The sequence below is a fragment of the Girardinichthys multiradiatus genome, chromosome 10, assembly GCF_021462225.1.
Source record: "Girardinichthys multiradiatus isolate DD_20200921_A chromosome 10, DD_fGirMul_XY1, whole genome shotgun sequence".
Lineage (NCBI taxonomy): Eukaryota > Metazoa > Chordata > Actinopteri > Cyprinodontiformes > Goodeidae > Girardinichthys > Girardinichthys multiradiatus.
Window position 1 is genome coordinate 1,903,597 of NC_061803.1, and position 20,934 is coordinate 1,924,530.

The window sequence follows — 20,934 nt, forward strand, 5'->3', positions numbered from 1 at the left end:
CAGCAAACAGGACACTTGGGCCAGGGAGCAGGTAACTTTGAGGCGAAACAGCGACCCCTTGTGGAATCATCTGGGACTGATCCTGGCCCAGCTGGATGGACTGCACGCTGGAGCTGCAGAGTGGGCCAAAAGCAAACATAGGGAGGTGTGTGTGAGTGTTGGAGGGGAAGTTCAAGGGCTGTCACAATATGAGTTCATTAATCGTTGTCACTTGCTCTCTCCTTCCCTCCTAGCCTCTGCCGCTCTTTGCGCTCCAGTTCCTGAATGGTGTTGGCGACCTCCTGGACCTCGTCCCAGCTCTGACACCTTGCTCCAATTCCTCTGCAGGCACGGCCTCTTTCAGGAGGCCCGGAATGGGCCTCTGTACAGCTCTTATAAAGGTTAGGCCAAGCTCATTTGGCTTAAGCTGTGAGAGAAACAGTCCTAATTGCTTTTATGAGTAAAAGGCCCGTCCAAACGAAAGTGAGAACACTGGGTCATGCAGTGATAGTTGTTGTTGTGTTTTTCTCTTTAGTTTCCTCCTTTTTAAACATACTACAACATTTCTCAAGGCTTGCACGTACAGACAGAGGGATCTTTAACCAGTGTCCTGCCTCCTCGGATGCTCTCTCCTCTTTAGCAAACCCCTGAGCTGGCCATGGAAGAAGGTGGATGTGTCTAAGGAACCATCACTGCTTTCTTGTAGAGATTGCTATATATTTCACTATGCAATATGCTCTAACAAAGTTCCTCTGGCGTTTGGATGAGAAACAAGCCCATAGTATTACAGGTCCTCCACCATACTTAACACCAAGCATGGGCCTATACACAGATTCATCCTTTCTTTCAAACCAACCCACCTGGAGTATTTGGTGGTGAAAAGCTCCATTTTAGTTTCATCTAACCAAAGTAAACGGTTACAGTTAAAATCCCAGTAGAGTTTAACAAACTATTTTCGTTTTTGATGGTAGGACTTCTGACTCCACATATTGGCTTGCAAATAGCTCCTCGTGGTTAAGATAGAGACCTGGTGACCCTCTAACGGTGAGCTTTGGAGATGGTTTTTGTTTTACCTCCCTCACCATCCTCCTCACTGTGTGTAGGAGATAAACTTGGAATCCTGTCCATTTCAGAAGGCAGAAATGGACTCCTGTTTCATATCACATATTTCTTCTTAGAATTTCCTTGAACGTTGGATTCAGTCGCATTTATTTTAAAGGGATTTTTCCACGTAGCAACAGTTGTGTGTAGTTTGAGATGATGTTCTTGCATAATGCTGTACTCTACCTCTCTGTTATTCTGCTAAGATGCTGCCAGGCTATGAAAACCTGCTGTTTGGCCACTCTAGTTGGTACACCTACGCTGCCACCATGCGGATTTATAAGCACTGGGACTTCAGAGTGTCTGACGCGCATGTCGCCACTGGACAGATGTCGTTCAGTAGCTACCCTGGTATGTACACTCACATATTACATAGTGGTGATTGTAGTCTTTAGCTGCACCATGTTTGCCAACCTGCACAGCTGTAAATCACCGCTTCAATTAACTAAAACGCAGTGAACTTTGCTTTTTCCTAATCCACAAGTTTTTTCTTTCTGGAAATTACAAAGTCATTTGGGACTTAATTTATATATTTATGAACACTCTGTGCTCAAGCTACAGCTAAGTGACTCGTAAAGTGTAAGCGTAAGTGTTTGCTCAGTGGGAGCACAACAGAAACAGAAACACAATTAAATGCTTTCCCTTATTGTGTAGTCAGAGACTGAGTCAGTTCTTTTGGCCAAAGATTTGTCAAGCGGTCCAGGGTGTAAAAAATCCTCTTATGGGCTCCACTCTATCAGAACCAAAGTGGTTTCAAGGTGCTATTTATAGAGACCAGCAGGCTAAGGTTGTCACTTCACTTTATTAAACTGAAGCAATGAAACTACACTGGAATCCTGCAGAATCCTGTTTGATGCTTTGTCTTGTTTATTTAGCAGCATTTGTCTATTGGTTGTTTATTATAACATTAATGCCTTTTTGTTTCTTTGTAACACTGAATTCTGCATGTTCATGATCCACTGGTGTTTGGGTTTGGGTTTGTTACCTGACATTTCTGGGCTTATTATTGTCAGTAAGGTCTTGCCATATACCATTAATTTTATTCTGCATTGTTCATTTTTATTGTCAGGGTTATACTATAGAGATTAATTCCTTTACTTTAAGTTTCTTACTTATTTCTCGTATTATTTTCTCTGTAAATCTTATCCTCTTAGATTAGTTTTAATTTTTGTTTCTTTGGTTTGTAGATCCTGTTGGGTTCTCTGTGTTTGTACTGGCTTCTTCCCTCATACCTCTTTTCCACCAACGCAGTTCGGAGCCCATTATGGATCCCAAGCGTGATTTTGAACCCGTGACGCATGTAGAGGTTATATATTTGACACCAGATGGTTACACTCAGATTAAAAAGATAACTCCCTATTGACTGCACTTTATGCCAAAAAGCAATAAATAATTGATCAAGATGCTACAGTGACATATTTTTCTATCTGGTGCTTGTGCACCCCTTGTTTCTCATGCCACCCTGGGTGACTGCCCATGGTGCCCTTGTCAAACAAATCGCTGCTTTGTGTGAAACCTTAAATCCAGAGAGCACAAGGTAGTGTAGTATATTGATTTATTTATCTCTCTTGCTGTTTTGTAAGCATCCTACAGTAAAACGTCTCCTATAAAAACGTTCCTTCTCTCGCCGCCAACATTTGATCATAACTTCCTCCCATATCTCTTCATCCCCCTCCTCCAGGTTTCCTCATGTCTCTGGATGACTTCTACCTGCTTGGGAGCGGCTTGGTCATGACTCAGACCTCCATCAGTGTCTTTAATGCCTCCCTGTTTTCTTGGCTCAACCCTCACTGCCTGCTGGCTTGGCAGAGAGTCCGCCTGGCCAACGGTTTGGCGCACAGGGGAGAGGAGTGGGCGCAAGTTTTCTCCAAATATAACTCAGGTGGGATCTGAACCAAAAATAGACTAACACTAAATGATCTAAATGGATAAATAGGATCTTTAAAGACACATTCTGCAGAAATAACAGATAAAAGTAGAGAGTACATCTTTGAAGACTCGAACACATCATCTTTTTCGCTGCCCAGCAGCTAGGTGTGTTAATTGGGAGGCTGCTTTAATCTTTTGGATCATGTTATGGGAGCAAAGCAGGACGGAGTCAGTCAGCAGCTTTCAGTCTTCATAATTACCGTTTACCAAACAGTTGGGCGCAGTTTTCTTTTTAAAGTTCAAATCTGAGACTTTATCTTTGTTTTTAAATTTCATTTTTTCATTCCTTTTTGTCAGTTTTGCTGCTCAGGAGGCAAAACCTCCTTTCTACTCCATCCTAATCCCTTAGGTGGAGACATGACTGTGCTTGTTAGCTTTGGTGTGAAAGTCTTATGCAAGAAACAGCCAGAGATGGCTGCATTAGTTTGATTGGTTTTTTTTTTCTGGTGGAAACAGAAAATAAACACATTTTCAAATATTAGAGTCATATTTATCAGATTGTTGCTACTTCTATAGAAGAACGGTTACATCTACACATTTCCCTCGAATTATTGAGTTAATTCAGGTCTTTGGAAAGACTTGTGTCAGTCGTCTTAAAGTTTGTTGGAAACAGACATGTATTAGAAATTAGAAATATAAGTTACACTACTGATTCTATCATGGTACTCTAATGTATTTATGCATCCTTAAATGTGTGCCTCAAAGTACGTTTTCCCCAAACGTACCCCGCTGACTCTCATTAACGTACACCATTACTGATGATAGCTATGAAGGGCTCACTGTGGCCTATGAAGCTCTTTATTGCAGCTTGTAAAAGTATTCACAACCCCTTGAACTTTCACACAATTTGTTACAACAATGTGCTTTATTGCGATTTTATGTTACAGACCAACAAAAAGTGATGGATAATAGTTTTAAACACTTTTACAAATAAAAATCTGAAAACTTTGACATGATTTGTGTTCACTACCCACTCACCACTTGGCAGACACCCTGTGCGCCGGGTTGGGTTAGTGCATCCCCAGCGTCCCTGGTCTGCTGGGTGGGAGAGAGTCCATGGTGGCTGGGGCTTGGTGGGCTGGGGATGTGGGGGCACGGGATTTGGGTTATGTCCAGGTGGACAGTGGGGATTTGGCTGGGTGCATCTGCCAGGGCTTGCATATTGCATGGGGTCCTGGCTGGCCTGGCGGGTCTCTGGGTCCTGGCCTGCTGGCAGTGGGCTCAGTTGCTTGGCCAGTCCAGGTTTTGCCAGACTGCTCCCATTCGTGAGCATGGCCTCCCCGTGGGGACTTGCCCCTTGCGTCTTTTGGGATCTCTGGGGTGTTCCTGGCCTTGGTGGGCACTGCATTGTTGTGGGCACGGGCAAGACAAGAGGGTGAAAGTTGGAGAGCTGGCCCCCAGGAGGACTCATACCTGTGCCTTAGTACTCACCCCCTCCTTGCCAACGTATGCAGCACCACACATCAGTAGGGTCTTGATGTGTGGGACACAGGACCTTGCAGGCATGGGGGGTACACCAAGCAGTGCCCGCCTCACCACACTATGTTTAGCTCTTGGGGAACCAAGTCCCGGGCTTGGCCTGCGCAGTGGAAGATGGCGCTGTGGCTGGGATGGCGGGGGTCTTTGTTTGTTCCTCTTTGGCCCCGGGGGACTGCTGAACCTGTGCTTCATTGACAACCTACCTCTGTACGGGGTGTATGGCTATCTTGGGGTAATGCCTTGTGTCTACCTTTCTGGGGCTGCTGCAGCCTTCCAAAGCTGAGTCCACCTGTCCTTTGCTGCTTCTGGCTGTGCTGCAGGCCTTTTACCATTCTCAGCACTCTAACAACTCCAGGTGACAAACTTTCTCACATACACCCACTCAACACAAATAATCCAAATAGTTAAAAGTCATACAAACCCAGATTACTATAACATCCATGTGTCCTACCTACTTTGATGCTGGAGCCAGTCTTGATTTAATAAAATAAATCGTACAGTTAAGATTCCTTCTTGATATTCTTTCTGTAGAGCAAATCTGCCCTGGCACATGTAGGCAACCAGTTGCTCTAGACTGTATGCCTAAAATGCAGAAACAGGACACCTAAAAATGAAAAGACTGGATATTTTAGATTTGCATGAAATAACAAAACCTTTATCATAATTTTATTAACCTATCTTTTTGTTGACTATTTGGAGGTCACCCATTTAGTTAACTTTGTCAGTTACCTTAGAGTTGCTGGTGGAGCGCCACATCAGTCAAAGGAAAAGGTGTCCCAGCTGCATCAGTTCTTCTTAAATAGCAGAACCACTCAAGTGGGTCGTACCACTGTCTGATTGTAAGGGGAGGGAGAATTTTTGTGTTTTTATTTGTTTCATTTTTCTTCAATGTTTGGCAGATGGTCCTGACCATATAGTGTTTATATTTTATAGGTTAGTAATTAGTACTATTCTGACTATTCTGTCACTTAAGTCTTGGTTGGTTTGTTTTTTTTCCCTTTTGTGTCAAACGTGTTCTGATCCGTCACTATTTAACTTTCGCACGTTTCACCTGAGTTGAAGTCGGTTATGTTGACTTCTGTTATGGACCCGATATTTTTACATTTTGTTTCACATTTTTGTAAATAACTTAAGAATTATTTAAGAAAACCTCAAGTGTCCCTCTGGCTGATTTACACAGTCCCTCACACAAAGTAAAGGGGGTTGAACACAAATGCATACGCACGTTTCAGATTTGTATTCGTTAAAAATTGTTAAAGACCTGGTGTCTGTTTCCTTCCGGTTCACAGTTCTATGTTACTTCAATCTGGCGTTTAGGTACATATAACAGCCAGTACATGGTGGTGGATCTGAACAAGGTTTCCCTGCGTCACAGCATCAGGAGCGGAGCTCTGACAGTTGTGGAGCAGATCCCGGGGAAAGTGGTCCACTCCGATCAGACTCAAGCTTTACGAAGAGGTAGGAAACCATCCATCGATATTCAACTACTTCAGTGGGTGTTTTCAGTGCAGTCCACAGTCGTTTATGTGGACGTCTCACATCTGCAGTACGGTTTCATTTGACAGGTTACTGGCCATCCTACAACATACCATTTCACGCTGAGATCTACAACCTCAGCGGGTACGGTGTGATGTGGAAGAGGTACGGAGAAGACTTCTCCTACGACCTCTGTCCCCGAGCTAAAATCCTCCGCAGGGATCAGGCCAAGGTGTCCGACCTTGGCTCAATCAAGCACATGATGAGATACAACAGTAGGTGCAAAAACAAAAAATGTATCGATATTCTAGCAGCCACTTTATTAGGAACACCTGATCTACTTCTGAAAGAGGAATCTGGACAATAACAGGTTAGAAAATGTTTTCCAACTCTGATGATTGTTGATTTCAGTTGCAACATTCAGATGGTTGGGTCAGAATCTGGTAAATAACATGGATTGTACGAATGGTTCGGCTGATGGTGGTGGTGTCATGGTGGAGGGATATATTCATTTAATCATTTAAACCCCACAGCCTACCTGAGTATTGTTGCTAACCTTTGTGACCCCAGTGGACCCATCTTCTAAAGCTCCTTCAAGAAGGATAATGCTCCATGTCACAAAGCTCCAGTTGCCTCAAACTGGTTTCTTGAATATTACAATAGGTTCACTAGAGTCCGATGACCTCCACAGTCATGAGATTTCAATCAAACAGAAAAGCTTGGGCATGTGCTAGGACAGGAAGTTTTCATCCTGGATGTGCAGCTGATAAATCTGCAGCAACTGTGGGATGATATCATGTCAATATGGACCAGAATCTCTTAGGGATGTTTATGACACCTTGTTGGACCTATGCCATGAAGAATTAAGGCAGCTCTGAGGGTAAAAGGCAGGTCCGGCTTGGTACTAGAGTATAAGATTAGACAGAAAGCTCAGTATATTTCCCTTCTGACTATAAGCAGGATCACTAAAACCCATACTGGTTCTGTTTTAGACTATAAAAGAGATCCCTACTCCAAGGGCCATCCATGTAAAACCATCTGTTGCCGTAATGACCTGAGAACAAGGAGGCCATGCCCAGGAGGATGCTATGACACCAAGGTCAGAGCACATCTTTGAATAATGGCCGAAACACACTGTTTATGAATTTAAATGCATCAAGATGAGAGTCTGCAGCTGTGATAAACTTGTCTGAGAGCTGTGGCTGACAAGATGAATGTAGATGTCTCAACAGGTTCAGGGACACTTTTGTCCCCTCACAGATGTGCTGTTGTGCTGACACTGCATTACAGCAGAGTAAAGGTCTATGCAGCGTGAGCACGCAGTAAATCATGTCAGCAGGCCAGTGTGAGCTGTCACAACAGATTATCTTCTGCAGACTGGATGATTTAAATGAAGCTTTCTGTAGCAGATTTGACTCATTTGGACTCTAATAACAACAGACCTTTCTTTCCTGCAGGTGTCGGACTACCAGATGGCTCTACAGCTCTCTGCTGAGACTATAAATGGCCCCACAACGCAGGGGGGCCTGCGTCCGTTCTCATGGCAGTCCTTCAACCTCACGGCTCATCAGGGTCTCCCAGACACTTACACGTTTCCTTTCGTCACCATGAAGCCCACACTGCGCAGGCCCTGATAACTGCTGCTCCTCTACCTGTTATTACTGAGTTAACTATAATTAGATGCTGTTGTTGAGCTTTTTTCATTAAATTGGTTAAAAAAAAAAAGTTCTAGGTTTTGTTATTTTTATTTTATCGGGAGGAGTTCTCACTTCTGTGGCATTTCAGGGACTGAAGTTGTTTTTGTATAAATGATTATTAAGAAATGATTATACCCTCCTAAAACACATTGGCCATTTGCCTCAGCAGAATCTCTACAAAGGAAGAGGTTTTAATCCAGCTGTCAGGGGTGAATGATGATATCGAGTTTAAAAACTCAATGTTTTGTCCTGATCCGATCTTGGTTGTGTCTGTATTCTTCTCTCTCCTGCCCTCACCTTCCTTCCTGTGCTGCTGATCTCCTCGAGGTTCTGGACTGCTCTTCTGCAGTTATCCACACACAGGTTGGTACGGGAGCCAAACACTCTTCTTGATTAAAAGTAACATTACTTCAGTATATTTTAATCAACTACAAGTAAAACGTACAGTGTAGTGAAATTACTGCTACATATTTCTTCAAAACGTTACTGTAAATGTAACTAGTTACTACCCATCTGATGTTAATCTGACCATCAGGACCAGCATGAACCGACTCCAACTGCTTTGTTAATCAAGAGCTCCTCGTTGCTGTACTTTAAGTAATTCCCAGGTACTTCTGTTTTTCTGTAGGTTACAGTGCCTCCCCCTGTTTCTATCGGAGTGTCACAGATCCCTTCTTCAGCCTTCCTCTCTACAACCTACCTGAAACTTCTTCAGGGATGGTCCTCAGACTCAACTTAGTCCATCGTACGTGCTTGTCCATCCGTCTACTTTAAATTACCTGGAGATTAGTGGTAACTCCTGGATTTTTAGCCACAATGGAATAAGCGACTCACACTCTGCTCCCGCCGAGCTCAGAAATCCCTGGATCCATGTGAACCTCCTCCTAAGGCCCAAATCACCCTGCAAACAACTAAGGAATAATCTTTTCAGATTTGAATTACCTCAGTGTGTTTGCTTTGTAATCATACTTGCATATTTCACATCATGAAGCATAAAAAGCAGTTTTTCAATGATGATTTTATTTAGTAAGGAACAAAAGCTTTCCAAAACAGCCTAGACCAGTGTGAAAAAAAAGAATATCCCTCTTTGCTAAATCATGAATTAACTGTGATTAACCCCAATGGTTCAGGTTCACCATCTATAATCAGGTCCGATTTCTGCAAGACACATAGCACCATGAAATCACTTAAATAGAACCTGTCTGACCACATGAAAGATCTCAAAAAGCAACATGTGATCTAAACAAATTAAAGAATAGGTGTGAAACCAAGTCATTAACATCTATCAGTCTGGAAAGGCTTATAAAGCCATTTTGGCAGCAAAACAGTTGTTACATTTAATTTTTTGTAGAGGTCTGGGTTGGACTGAAATAGAAATGTGTCATGATGTAGGGTTGTTTGGTTTTTGGTTTCGGGGTTTTTCCTTATGTTTTTCACTGTTCAAGTTTTGAATCATGTTTCTGTTTATTTTCCTGGTCATGCTTTTGTTTTGTCGTCTTGTTCATGTTTTGTCAAGTTTGGTTTTTCGGATCTGGTTATGCTTTAGCTTCATGTTTTTCTAGTTTGTTTATTAGAGTCTCTGTTTTTGCCGCAGCCACGTTTTGTTCTGTCAATTAAGTTTATTCGGTTCACCTGTCCAAGTTAATCTGTCCCCTTGCTCCACCTGGTTTTCACGCTATATATTCACACCTGTTCAGTTAGTCATGGCGGAAACAGCTTTCACTCTCATGCTCATGTCTTATTTTTCGATCATGCCATGCCTGTCTTGCCTGCCTGTTTGGTTTGTTCCTGCCTCCTGTAGTGAGTGAGTTTTTTTTGTTATTAAATCTGTTGCACTTACCATCACGCTGCCTGCTCGTCTGCATTCTGAGGTCCAATTCCAAGTAAACCGTGACAGAACCGTGACAGAAATGTGTGTGTGCATGGCTGTTTGTCGTGTGTGTCTCCAGCATTTTGATATTATTAGAAATAAAGACTACACAACTGATTTTATTATGGTATTCCTATGTCTCCATGGACTCCTGGATGTGTACATAATATTAGGTTTTAACCAAACTCTCTGCTTGCAAATTCAGTTACATAAATTAAATTTAACTGAACCTTACTGTCCCTCTTTTACAGTGCCTAACAAAAGTATGTAAACCCTTTAACAATTTTTTATGTTACAACCACAAACTTCAGTGTATTTTATTGGTATTTTACCTAACAGACCAAAACAAAGCAGAGCATAATTGTGGGACTGAAGTAATGTTATCCATGCTTGCCAACATTTTTTCACAAAAAGAAATGAAAATTGTCATGTACATTTGTATTCACACCCCAAACTACTTCCCGAGGGAATATTTTGTAAAATTGCCTTTCACTACATTACAGATTACATTTTGGGGGTATGTCTGATGTCATATTTTAATCTTAAATGTTGTGTTTTCAGTAGCTGTAAGCGAATCAACGGACATTGTCAGTCTGTGTGTAATTAATCTATTTAAGGTTTTCATTTAGTGGCGAAGTTACTGAAATATACGAACTTTTCAATAACATTCTCATTTATTGAATATGACTTTCGTTTTTTGGATGCCATCAAGGCATGAGACCGGAAATGTGTCAGTGTAGCTCTTATTTTGAAAGAGCGTTCCGGATGCAGAATATTCGCCTTCGGTGGAGCTCGGGGGCGGAGCCTGCTCTGCCTTGGCGGATAGAAGAAGCGGAGCCAGCAGTCCGGGTTGTTCGTCTTAACGTCGTGTGTCTCGGGGTTTCCCACAAATGGCAACGACCGCAGAAGACCCGCGGGCACCGGCGGACGTCGCGTCGCCGTCCACGCTCCTCGGCGCCACCCAGCACCACCACAACAACAATAACAACAACAACAATAACAACAAAGACACAGAGGCGGTGGGTGGGGAGAGCGCGACCTCCGCCACCGCCGTAGCAGCCTCCGAACCCGGCGGGACGGCGTCGCAGAGCATCGGAAACGGCTCGGTCATCAACCCCAACGGGGGGAACAACAGCAAGTGGGTCCGACTGAACGTCGGCGGAACGGTGTTCCTCACAACGCGGCAGACCCTGCTCAAGGAGCAAACTTCGTTCCTGTACCGGCTGTGCCAGCAGCAGGACCTGCACTCTGACACGGTGAGTCCGGGCAGGAAACATTAGACCTTGGGGAGCAACGGGACACAATAGTTTCATGTAATAAGAGGGAGTTGGGGAGAGAACATGCATAGAAAGGTCAATGACCTCCTTTAAAGGTGGCAGAGGTGAGGTGATCATGTCCTGTAGGACATTTCCATTCTTGAAATGACTAAATGGACTGAATCTTTTACAGAGTGCTTGTCGTTGGCCGTGAAGTGTTGCACCAAGTATCTATCAGCTGAGTTCAGGCAGAAACACTACGATGCATGTTTTCCACCTGTTTCTAAAACCATTGTTACCTCACAAATAGTTAACTTATAGTTAATAAACCCGATTTAAGATTACAGGTTACCAGTTTGCACAACTCAGTTTAAAGATACAATCCTGTGGTGTATTTCTTTCTCACCAACAGATGTAGACTGACAGTAGAAACACAGCAGGGTCTGGATTTTATATAATATGAAGTTTCTTAAAAGTGCCCTAAAAGAAAAAAGCCCCCAGCTTATTCACTGGTATTTATTTGGGTGGATGACTTCACTGGGAGACACAAAAATAGAGCTGATCAGCTGTTATTGGTCAAGATTATGGTGGAAGAGCAACTTTTGACAGATTTTAACATAATTACGAAGGTTTCCAGTTGGATTTGAGTCGACTTGTATGTTTGAGCCAGAGTTTGAATCCAATGAAGCCTGAGTAAAAATAATTTTTCCAAGGACCCAAAGCTGAAGGAGATGGCGTTGATGACAAAGATCACATTGTGAACGGTTTCATATTCCTATTTGTTTGCATCTGATTGGATAAAAATGAAAACATGACAGGGCTTGATGTTCCTCAAGATCCCCTTCATTTCCTCACATTTAGACCTGTATAACATATCCAGCATACAGCAGCTTTAGTTCCTCCCTCTGGTTGACTGGAATGGTTGTGATGGTATAGACCAGGGGTGCCTAAGTCCAGTCCTCAGAGCTACTATCCTTCAACATTTGGATGCATCTCTTCTCCAACACACCTGAATGAAATGGCTGAATTCCTTCATCAGCAGTCAGCTCTGCAGAGGCCTGGTAAGGATTCATTCATTTGGTTCAGGTGGGTTGGCTGATAGTAGATCTCCAGGTCTGGACTTGGGTACCTCCAGGTACATGCATGGTGGAGTCTACTGGTAGAATTAGGCATCCATGTGTTTCCTGAAATCTGTTCTGTGATTTTTACACACAAGTCTAGCTGTTAGCTTCATACATAACATGTGGATGTGGTGTGACTTGCTGTTGACTCCTAAATATAATGAAATCAGATCTGTTAATGCTGTATTATTATCTCCTAAGCTGCTTGTAAAGCCTTGAAAGGATTGCTTGTTTAGGTAGACATTTTGCTGCAGCACTGCCTCAGAAATTCTCAGCTGCATCTCCATGGTGGGTGTTTTGCAGGCTGATGGTGAGCTAATATACTGTATGTGCACTCCCTTTCTCTCTTCTGTGTGTGTGTGTGCGCTTCGGACTGTGGTGTGAAAGTAGCTCGACTCAGATGGATGAACATGTGCTGCCTTTTCTGCAGGGAGTTGCTCAGTTGGTAGCTGTACACCTGGCATCTTATGGGGACACAGAGAGGGAAACCTATTATGCTTCTGCTAGTCACATGCTAACCGAGCACGCTGTAAGGACTGAAGAGTCTCATAAATGATGCAGATTTCCTTTATGCTGCAGCCTTTGATATGGATGTTTGGCACGCAGAAGGAAGCCTCTCTGGTGCAGCCCTCTCTGTGATGAGACATTCTGGTGAAAACCTGCTTCTGTAGAGTCGGATCATTTAACAATGTTGGGAATATTGATGGCTGGAGATATTATAGATGCAATGTAGTACAGCTTTAGGTAGCACAGCAGGAAATAAGATAATTGGCGAAATTTTGTAAAGATCTCTAAACAAACACAAACCAAAGAGCATCTTAAACCCATGCAGCATTGGGGGGATTTACAGCTAGGCAGGGTTAAAGGTTCAGTCTGCTGTCTCCAACTTGGAGCCAGAGTTGTTATCGTCCACTTAGAGAAGTTTGCTTTCTGTTGACATTGCTAAATTATAGTGGAAAGAAACCCTGAGGACATCACCTGCTGCGGTGGAGGTTATGTTGTCTATTCTGCTTCCTTGTCAAGCTGCTGTGTTCAATCACTGCCGATATAAACGTTTCAGGGTGTCATTTTATTCACAGATGATAATCTGTAAGGTGGGTTTTCAAGGTTATCATCATGAGATTTCTAATCTTTGCTATAACTGCATTAAAAATAATTTACTTGGACTAGGACTTGGTCAGAAGTTTTATTTATTTGGCCTGCTTGCAAAATGCCGTGTGGTGGAAAGCTTGGCGAAACATGGCGGGGGCAGCATCATGATGTGGGGATGCATAATAAATTGCATTCCAGTCACCAACATGCGTGATTTTAATTTGATAAATAATGGCTTTGATGTAATATCGTGTAGACTACAATGCCATTCATTCATGCTCTGCATGCCTGTAGAGCAACATGCAGATGGACTCTCCCTGCTCTTCATCTCCACAGCTGGGTTAGGTGATATCAGCTGAGATGCTAATTCACAATAAGAGTGCATGAAATTTAGGCCAATTGTAGCTTTTATCTTCATTGAAAAAGATCAGTCAGAACATTTGTACAAACTTGCACAACTATTTTGAGCTTGTTGTGGTCGTGGATGGAGATCTGGGCTAATCCCATTTATTTAGACTTGGAGATGGAAAGAAACTGAACCAGGAACAAGCAGCTAGTCTTAGTCTGTGGAGACTTTCCTACTGCAGCACCAACAGGTGTGGAAAGAAAAGTCCCACATGACCGTCACCCCTGAGCTGAAACCAGTTCCTTGTGAAGACGAAGCAAAACGGCGTCATGCAAACATGGAGATATGTTCTGCAGCTACAACCTCATTCAGTCCTTTTATAAGCGTCCCTGCTCCCAACACACTCAGTAAGTTGTTTATATTCCTGTTGTTATCTGCACAGTTTTCCATACTCTACATATTCAAACACATTTTTTTAAATGATCACTTAGAGTAGAAACCTAGAAAATGATCCTGGTCAGTAGAGCATTTCTTTCAATCTGGGTTTACTTTTTCTAGTAACTGTCCAGCATTTTAATCTTTATTCTTACATTGTAAATCGACCCTTACTGTAGCATCTCTCATTTACTCTTATTTATTATTTTTATTATATTTTTACCTTGATGGGATTCAATATAATAATAGAATCTTTCCTATCCTGTTTTATTCTTGTCCTCTGCTCATCCGTTCTCTCTCTGGCTGCGCGTCACGAGATAATCTAGTTTTTAATCATGTTGTTTTTTCTTAATGTTTGATTTTTAGCTGTAGCCAAAGTTCAGCTGGCTCTATCAGGGAGATGTTCTCTTAAACATGATCTAATGAGGCTTTGGTTCATAGCAGCAGGCAGGATGGTTGCAAAGCATTTTCCGTTTATATAGAAAACCACATCTAGTCTCATAAAGGTGCCAGAAGGAGGCTGTCGATTGACCCAAACCTGAACTATGATGCTCTTATTCCAATGATTTATGGTTCTGCTCAGGTTCTTCAGCTGAAGAACAAGACTTTACTCCTGGAGGAACAAGACCTGAACTCCTGTAGCCTGAAACAAAGTTTAGTTGATCAAATCTGTGTTCTTACTGAAATCTATTGTATTACCAGCATTAGTTCTCTCAAACCTCCAGTCGGTCGTGGCAGATGGCCGCTCACACTGAGCCTGGTTCTGGTTCTGCTGGAGGTTTCTTCCTGTTAAAAGGGAGTTTTTCCTCTCCACTGTCGCTACATGCATGCTCAGTATGAGGGATTGCTGCAAAGTCAACACCAGTGACTGTCCACTGTCTCTACATGCTCATCCAGGAGGAGTGAATGCTGCAAGTCACTGACTGGATGCAATCTGCTGGGTTTCCTTAGATAGAAAAACTTTTTATCCAATTTGAATAAATAACTGATTCTGACTGAACTGTTCAATGATTACGATTAATAGGAATGTATGAACCTGACTGTTGTGAAGAACCTTGAGACGACATGTGTTGTGAATTGGCGCTTTATAAATAAACTGAATTGAATTAGCTTCTAAATGAACCATGACTACATTGAGTTAGTTGGGATACAGATAGCTGAGAGTGGATGCATGAACCAGCTTGAAGTAAAAGAGGTCCATATTTAGGAATTATAATGAATTTAGTGTTTTCTCTGAGGAGAAACATGCATTTTGTTCAGGCTTTTTAGAACAAACACTCACCAGCTGAGCAGTTTATTCCTCTTAGCAGCTAGCACACCCAAACAGTTAATATTAGTAACCAAGAACATATTTCCAGTTCATGCTTCTAGCTAAATGGGTCATATCAGCTCATCATCTGACTGAACATTACAGCTCTGCAGATAATGGCCACACAGAGGTTCCTTCAGTGATGAATTATATCCAGATAAGATGAAAATGCAGCTAAAAAGGCGAATTTCGATGTAAAGAAACAGTTTCATCTTACAGCCACAAACTTCACATGATTGTTCAGATTATTTGTTTAAAAAAATTATCTGAAAAGTGTGGCCTGAGCTTTCATTTGGCCCCCTTTACTCTCATATCTCCAAATAACGTAGTTTAAATATAGTCTAGCTGTGTGTTATCCAATCTATTCTCTGAAGGCCTCAGAGGTTTGTTGGAGAACATTAGAAAACAAACTGCATCATGAAGCCCACGGACCACAGCAGACTGGGCAGGGAGACGGTTAAACTGCAGAGATTTACAGCTCAATGGGAGCTGACTGTTAATCATGGACTCCTCTAATCTGGTCGTTAAAGAAGAGCGGCAACAATAAATTCATTGTTTGCAGTTTGGTACAGGAGAGATGGGCTGAGATGATTGGAAGATGGATGAAACTAAATCCAGGACAATCCTGGAAGACAACCCGTTAGAGGCTGCAGAAGGCGCATGTTGCTGGTTGCTTACAGCGACCACATAAATACATTTATGGTGATGCAACATAGTTGGATTCTTAAAATCTGGGCTGCAAAGCAACGAAGTCTTGATTGATCTGCTAATTTATGTTTTATTTCAGTGAAAGAATGAATTCCAGCACCAGTCTCAACTGGTATCGTCCCATCTGTACTGATGTCTAAACATGAGGCGCTGGCTGGGAACAGTCATGGTGAATAAATGATGGTCTTGAGGTCTGTGTGGACTTGTTATTTCTTACCTGTTGCATAAATTATTCAGGTAACAGCTATGGATGTTTAGCAGTTGGTTAGCTAAGAGGGGTCTCTGTAAAAGCAGCTGAAGCGTGCACGGTGAGAAACTACATCGTTTGCTTTTTATATTTCCTTCATCGTTACATGTTCTGGTCCTTGTAAGATGCGTGTGTATTCCCAGTTTGTTTAACATAATTACGTTGATTTATGGGATCATCCACCCAGTGTGCAGTAAGGCTAAACAGTAACATTGGTGAAGTTAAAAGTGGTCCCAGGAGAAAGTGGTGGGATGTCCAGATCAGGACTTTTTCTGTCCCAGATATCTTCCAACTCTTCATCAAAGTAAATAAATCCTTGAAGATGCAGTTCAGGAGCCTGTGGTCTCTCCTTTCTGTTTGTCTTGAAAGCAGCAGATTTATCACCTAAAACCCGCCTAGCTTTAATCATTTATTTTAGCGGCGTTTTTGACTCGCATAAATAGCTGATCGTTCTAGTTAATCACCTGAGAGCAGTCTGGGTTAGGGACAGGCGATATTTTATGATATTTACTGTTATAAAAATAAAATGCATTTGAAAATTCATTCTCTTTTGACACAAATTCTGCAAAGTAGTGCAGAATTTGTCCAACGTAGGGCCGGTCCACTATGAGCATCCTTAGAAAGAGGAAAATCCAGATTTCTTTTTATAAACCAACACAAAAAAGAACTGAAAGTCGTGCAAATGAAACTTAGCAATGATTTTCTTTAAGAAGTTGGCTGGCGACTAGCATTAAATCACAGGCAGTTACTGGGACTTTAACTAGGACCCTGATCCAGTTCCTGGGATCAGATCGGGACATTCCTAACTTACCATAATTCCTGCGATGCTGCTGGAACATGTAATGTGAAATACATCATTTCTTTGTTTTGCACATAAAAAATGATATTTCTAAATATGTAGCAGAAGCTCAACCTCAACAACGTTGAGTAACAGTAAACATGGAACTGTTTCGTTATTGATTTGTTTAATTATTTTAACTTATTTGATATTAACTTTTTGTGGTTAATAAATGTGTTTAGAGCAGAAATAGGAAAAAAATAGGGTTCTAATTTTTTAGCAACTACCAGTCACTATAAATAAGTATATAAATAATAAACCAAGCCGTAGGTATTAACCTCCAGTCATCCTCATACTTTATCTATTTTATATTTCTTTAAACATGATTCAGTGTTTTACGTTGAGCCTAAAACGAAGAAGCAGGATCTATGTCTAGATTTGAGTCGTGAAGAACCCCACAAAGCTCCTCCAGCGTTCCTCACTATCTGCCAACCTTCACCTCACCTCAGGATCTGTTCAGGACAAACAGGGACGGTGCTTGTTGGGGTCGGACCCGATCTGTAGCAGGACCGGGGATATGTGGCTCCTTTCTCCACTGTCTCCACACAAAAGAACCGAGTTATCAATGCAAATGTGTTCAAAAGAGTTCCTGAAGACCTGAGACAGGAGCACAAAGCAAAGTCTGGTCAAGCTTCAGCTAAAATAGGCAAATTATTGTAGCATCCAATTTACTGCGGCCGTGGCTCCAAACACTGGCCCAGGTGCTGCCGAACTGGTTGGGTCCGGTTTCTTTGTTGGACATAAGCGTTCCGTTCTGACAACCACTCCTGCAGCAAGATTTGGACTTCTACCAGGATTGATCAACCAATCAATAGTAGACTTTAGGGAAACCTGGGAGTCGTGTCATATTAACCAGCCAATGAGGGAAAGGGAACCGGATGTCAGCCAATCAGCAACAGTTCTTCCTCTGTGATGTCAGAGAGCAGTCTGGGTTAGGGACAGGCGGTTAGGTTAAGTTAAGTAAAATCAATAGCATGGATGTATTTTATTGTTTTGATGCTTTTTCATATCTTGTTTTCTTTTTGCACTTATTCATCATGCAACATTTGTCTTGCCCAATGCAGCATGAAAAATGAAATAACAGCAGAAAATGATTAAAAGATTGAGGATTTTTCCTTAATGACATTAAGGTGCCATCATTTCATTGTTGTAAATGAATGAAAGCTGCAAAGTGAGTCTGTTATTTCTCAGAGAGGAGCTGCTTGGAGGCCTCCTTCATCAGACATGTCAGCACCAATGCAGAGGAGTCAGGAAGACCATCTGTGATCCACAGATGATAAATGAAGCCTCCCTCTAACCCTGTCTGAATATAACGGTGTGTACCGTTCATCATCTGCATCACAACTCTCGTCATATGTGGCTGCAGGAAACTGGTTGCAGTGATTAAGTGAAAGTTGCAGACTTGGTGCCTTTAGGGTAAAACATCAATATGTTTCATTAATGCTCTGTTTTTCCAGGTAAATCTTTGTTGCTGTCAGATTGAAGCTGGGGATATAAAGCCGTTGGTCTGCTGTGGTGTTTTCCCAAGCAGATGTTTTGTGCTCTGCAGCCGTTAAATTTGTCCTGTCGCTGGATTGAAAGTTTTGGTTTTCAGCAGGGTTCCTTGTACGTGGTGCAGATACGTATGGAAAAGCAGAGTGTTTCCTTAACAGCATGAAACAGATGAACGTCAGGCTTTCTGAAAACTACCCAAACCAAAAGGTCTAGTTTTAAAATTGATGATATAAAGATGGACAAACCCACCATGGTGCTTATATAGCTTTAAAGGTACGGTTGTAACAATATTTGCTCACACATAATGTTTGCAGAACATAACTGCACCATTTAACAGTTTATCTTTGAACAAGACAATAAACTAAGGATGCACCAATATGAAAAATATCTCTACCCTTTCAACCACACCGCTGACGCTGCTTCTCTGCTTCAGTTAAACTTCCCACAATCCTGTGGTGCATCACCATCACTGTTACATGACCAAACAAATATCCCCCTCCTCCCAATACAACCAATGAAATCAACATCGGTTGTTAATATTGATCCAGTTTTACTTATTGGGCCAATACCGATGTTGGTGCGTCGCTCCAATAAACCTGTGGGAGCATCTTGGACTGATCATGACTGTGAGAGAAAAACCAAATGTTGCGACAGCTTATGCACAAGTTTGTCCAACGTTAGAGCAAAGCTTTACTAATTTATGGCTATATAAGACTTAAAGTTTCATTTTAAATAGAATAGAATAAAATTCTATTTTTTGTAGTTCAAAGTGCAAATCAGAATGAAATTTCACTGTTGGAATGTAAAAAAGAGTTGACATATATGCATGAAAATAAAAGGAAGCATATTTTACGGTACAGAACCAGGGATGACTGATCCAAAACAAAGAAGATCCTGTCTTTATGACAATAATTTAAACAAATTATATCTGTCCTGAGTGTAGTTTATAGGTTCTCATGATGAATCAACCATTTTACATGGATTAACTAGACAAAAAGGCTCCAAATTTATGGATATTTAAATGAAAACTCTAAAGAAAACCAGTTTTAGGTTTCAAAAAGTTGTCAGAACCACACAAATTCAGGGAGCGTTGTTTTCACACAAAGTGCCTCACTATGGTCTAGTACTTGACCTCTATGAGCCTCTGTGTGAGCATTTGTATAGTCATAATACCGCTATAAAACGTGCATTGATAAATATGAAGAAGAGGTGCTAAACTATGTACTGTATGTATATATGTAGCTTTCATACAGAGAAGACAAGAGGAATCGATGATGTGATGTTGAAGATGGAGCTATCTCTGACCATCCCACCAATATACGTGGTAGTAATCGGGCCGGCCAGAATAATGAGCCAGAACTGGGTTTGAGTTTGAGAGATTCTCTGAATTCTTCTGATGTTTTCATGCCTCCACCGTCAAGTCACGTCACGCTGACGAGGCGTCGCTCTGTCCTGCAGCTATGCTTGGCTAGGAGTGTGAGTGTGTGTGTTGCAGTCACACACACCTTCCACTATAATCACAGTGATTTTCAGCACAAACGATCCCACACGTTGCATTTCTGCACACTTTCTCCTCGTTTTGTCACATCCTGTTATCCTGTTTATATCCTTTGACTAAAAGTCTGCGTTTTACCTCCAGACGTCCCTCTGTCTGTCTGGTGTAGTCTTTCTGCCCTTTATTTCAGTTACAAGGGTGTTTGATACCCAGGTATCTGCTGATATTGTAATCTGTAATCTTCCCTCACAAATCTCTATCTTACAAACTGCTGCATAGTCTTTGAATTGAAGTGATGAGTCATTATTCATAATTGGATTCACATCTCAGGTTTTGACAAAAATTAAACGTAGTATTGCAGGGATTGAAGAAGTGGGTCTCATCTGCTGTCACAACCAGAGTCGGAGCTCCCCGGGGATGTGTTCGCCTGCTTTGTTCACGCTTTACACCGATAATCGCTGTATAAAACACCAAAAACACATCGAACATGGGAGTGTTTTGCAGTACTGTAATACCACCTGGCATAAAAGTCTATCTGTTGCATGAATACGGTTGTATAATAATAATATTGTGAGATAAGCTAATAAGATGACCTCTAACCCTGACCCCGCTGTGAATCAGGAACGTCACCATCAGGCCGGAGGTGCAGTTTATATCCCATGTTAATAAGGTTAACCTGAGAGAAAAGCCTTTTGTACATCAATCATGAAACTAAACATGGAACATTTTATAGATGTCTGAGATCCAAGTCAAACTTCAGACTTCTTCTGACAATAACATCGTATTGAATCATATATTTCAGCTTTCAGCAGAACACCTGAGTTTTTCTGCCCGTCTGTGTAATTCTTACCTCTGCGTGTCCAGCTTGGTTAGTTTTATGGATTGTTCTGACCCGGCTCAGACACACCATTAGTAGTAGTACATCAATCCGATGCTCAGTGTCTTCAAACATGCCGCCTGTTTTGACCAGCGAGGTCCTCTGCCAAAAGGAAAGCTATTTAGGTGCCTCTGGGTTATGCAACACTCTGATAGTAGCAACCTTTAAAAATGCCTGATATAATC

At 41.9% G+C, this 20,934-nt stretch overlaps 1 protein-coding gene across 9 annotated transcripts in view; it reads left to right on the plus strand.

Annotated features, from left to right (window-relative positions):
- The window catches only part of kctd17 (potassium channel tetramerization domain containing 17), a 44,081-nt gene that overhangs the window by 2,796 nt on the left and 20,351 nt on the right, over positions 1-20,934 (plus strand). For 4 of the 9 annotated variants that reach the window (XM_047378020.1, XM_047378025.1, XM_047378023.1 and 1 more), the window contains exon 1: positions 10,309-10,787. In XM_047378020.1, coding sequence (XP_047233976.1) covers positions 10,422-10,787 — 366 coding nt within the window. In that variant the 5' untranslated portion in view covers positions 10,309-10,421. Of the gene's footprint in view, positions 1-3; positions 146-233; positions 381-1,286; positions 1,432-2,267; positions 2,963-5,805; positions 5,947-6,053; positions 6,240-6,956; positions 7,064-7,421; positions 8,025-8,289; positions 8,407-10,307; positions 10,788-20,934 lie in introns of those variants that run through there. The other 5 variants (XM_047378017.1, XM_047378018.1, XM_047378026.1 and 2 more) reach the window with 4 other exon arrangements.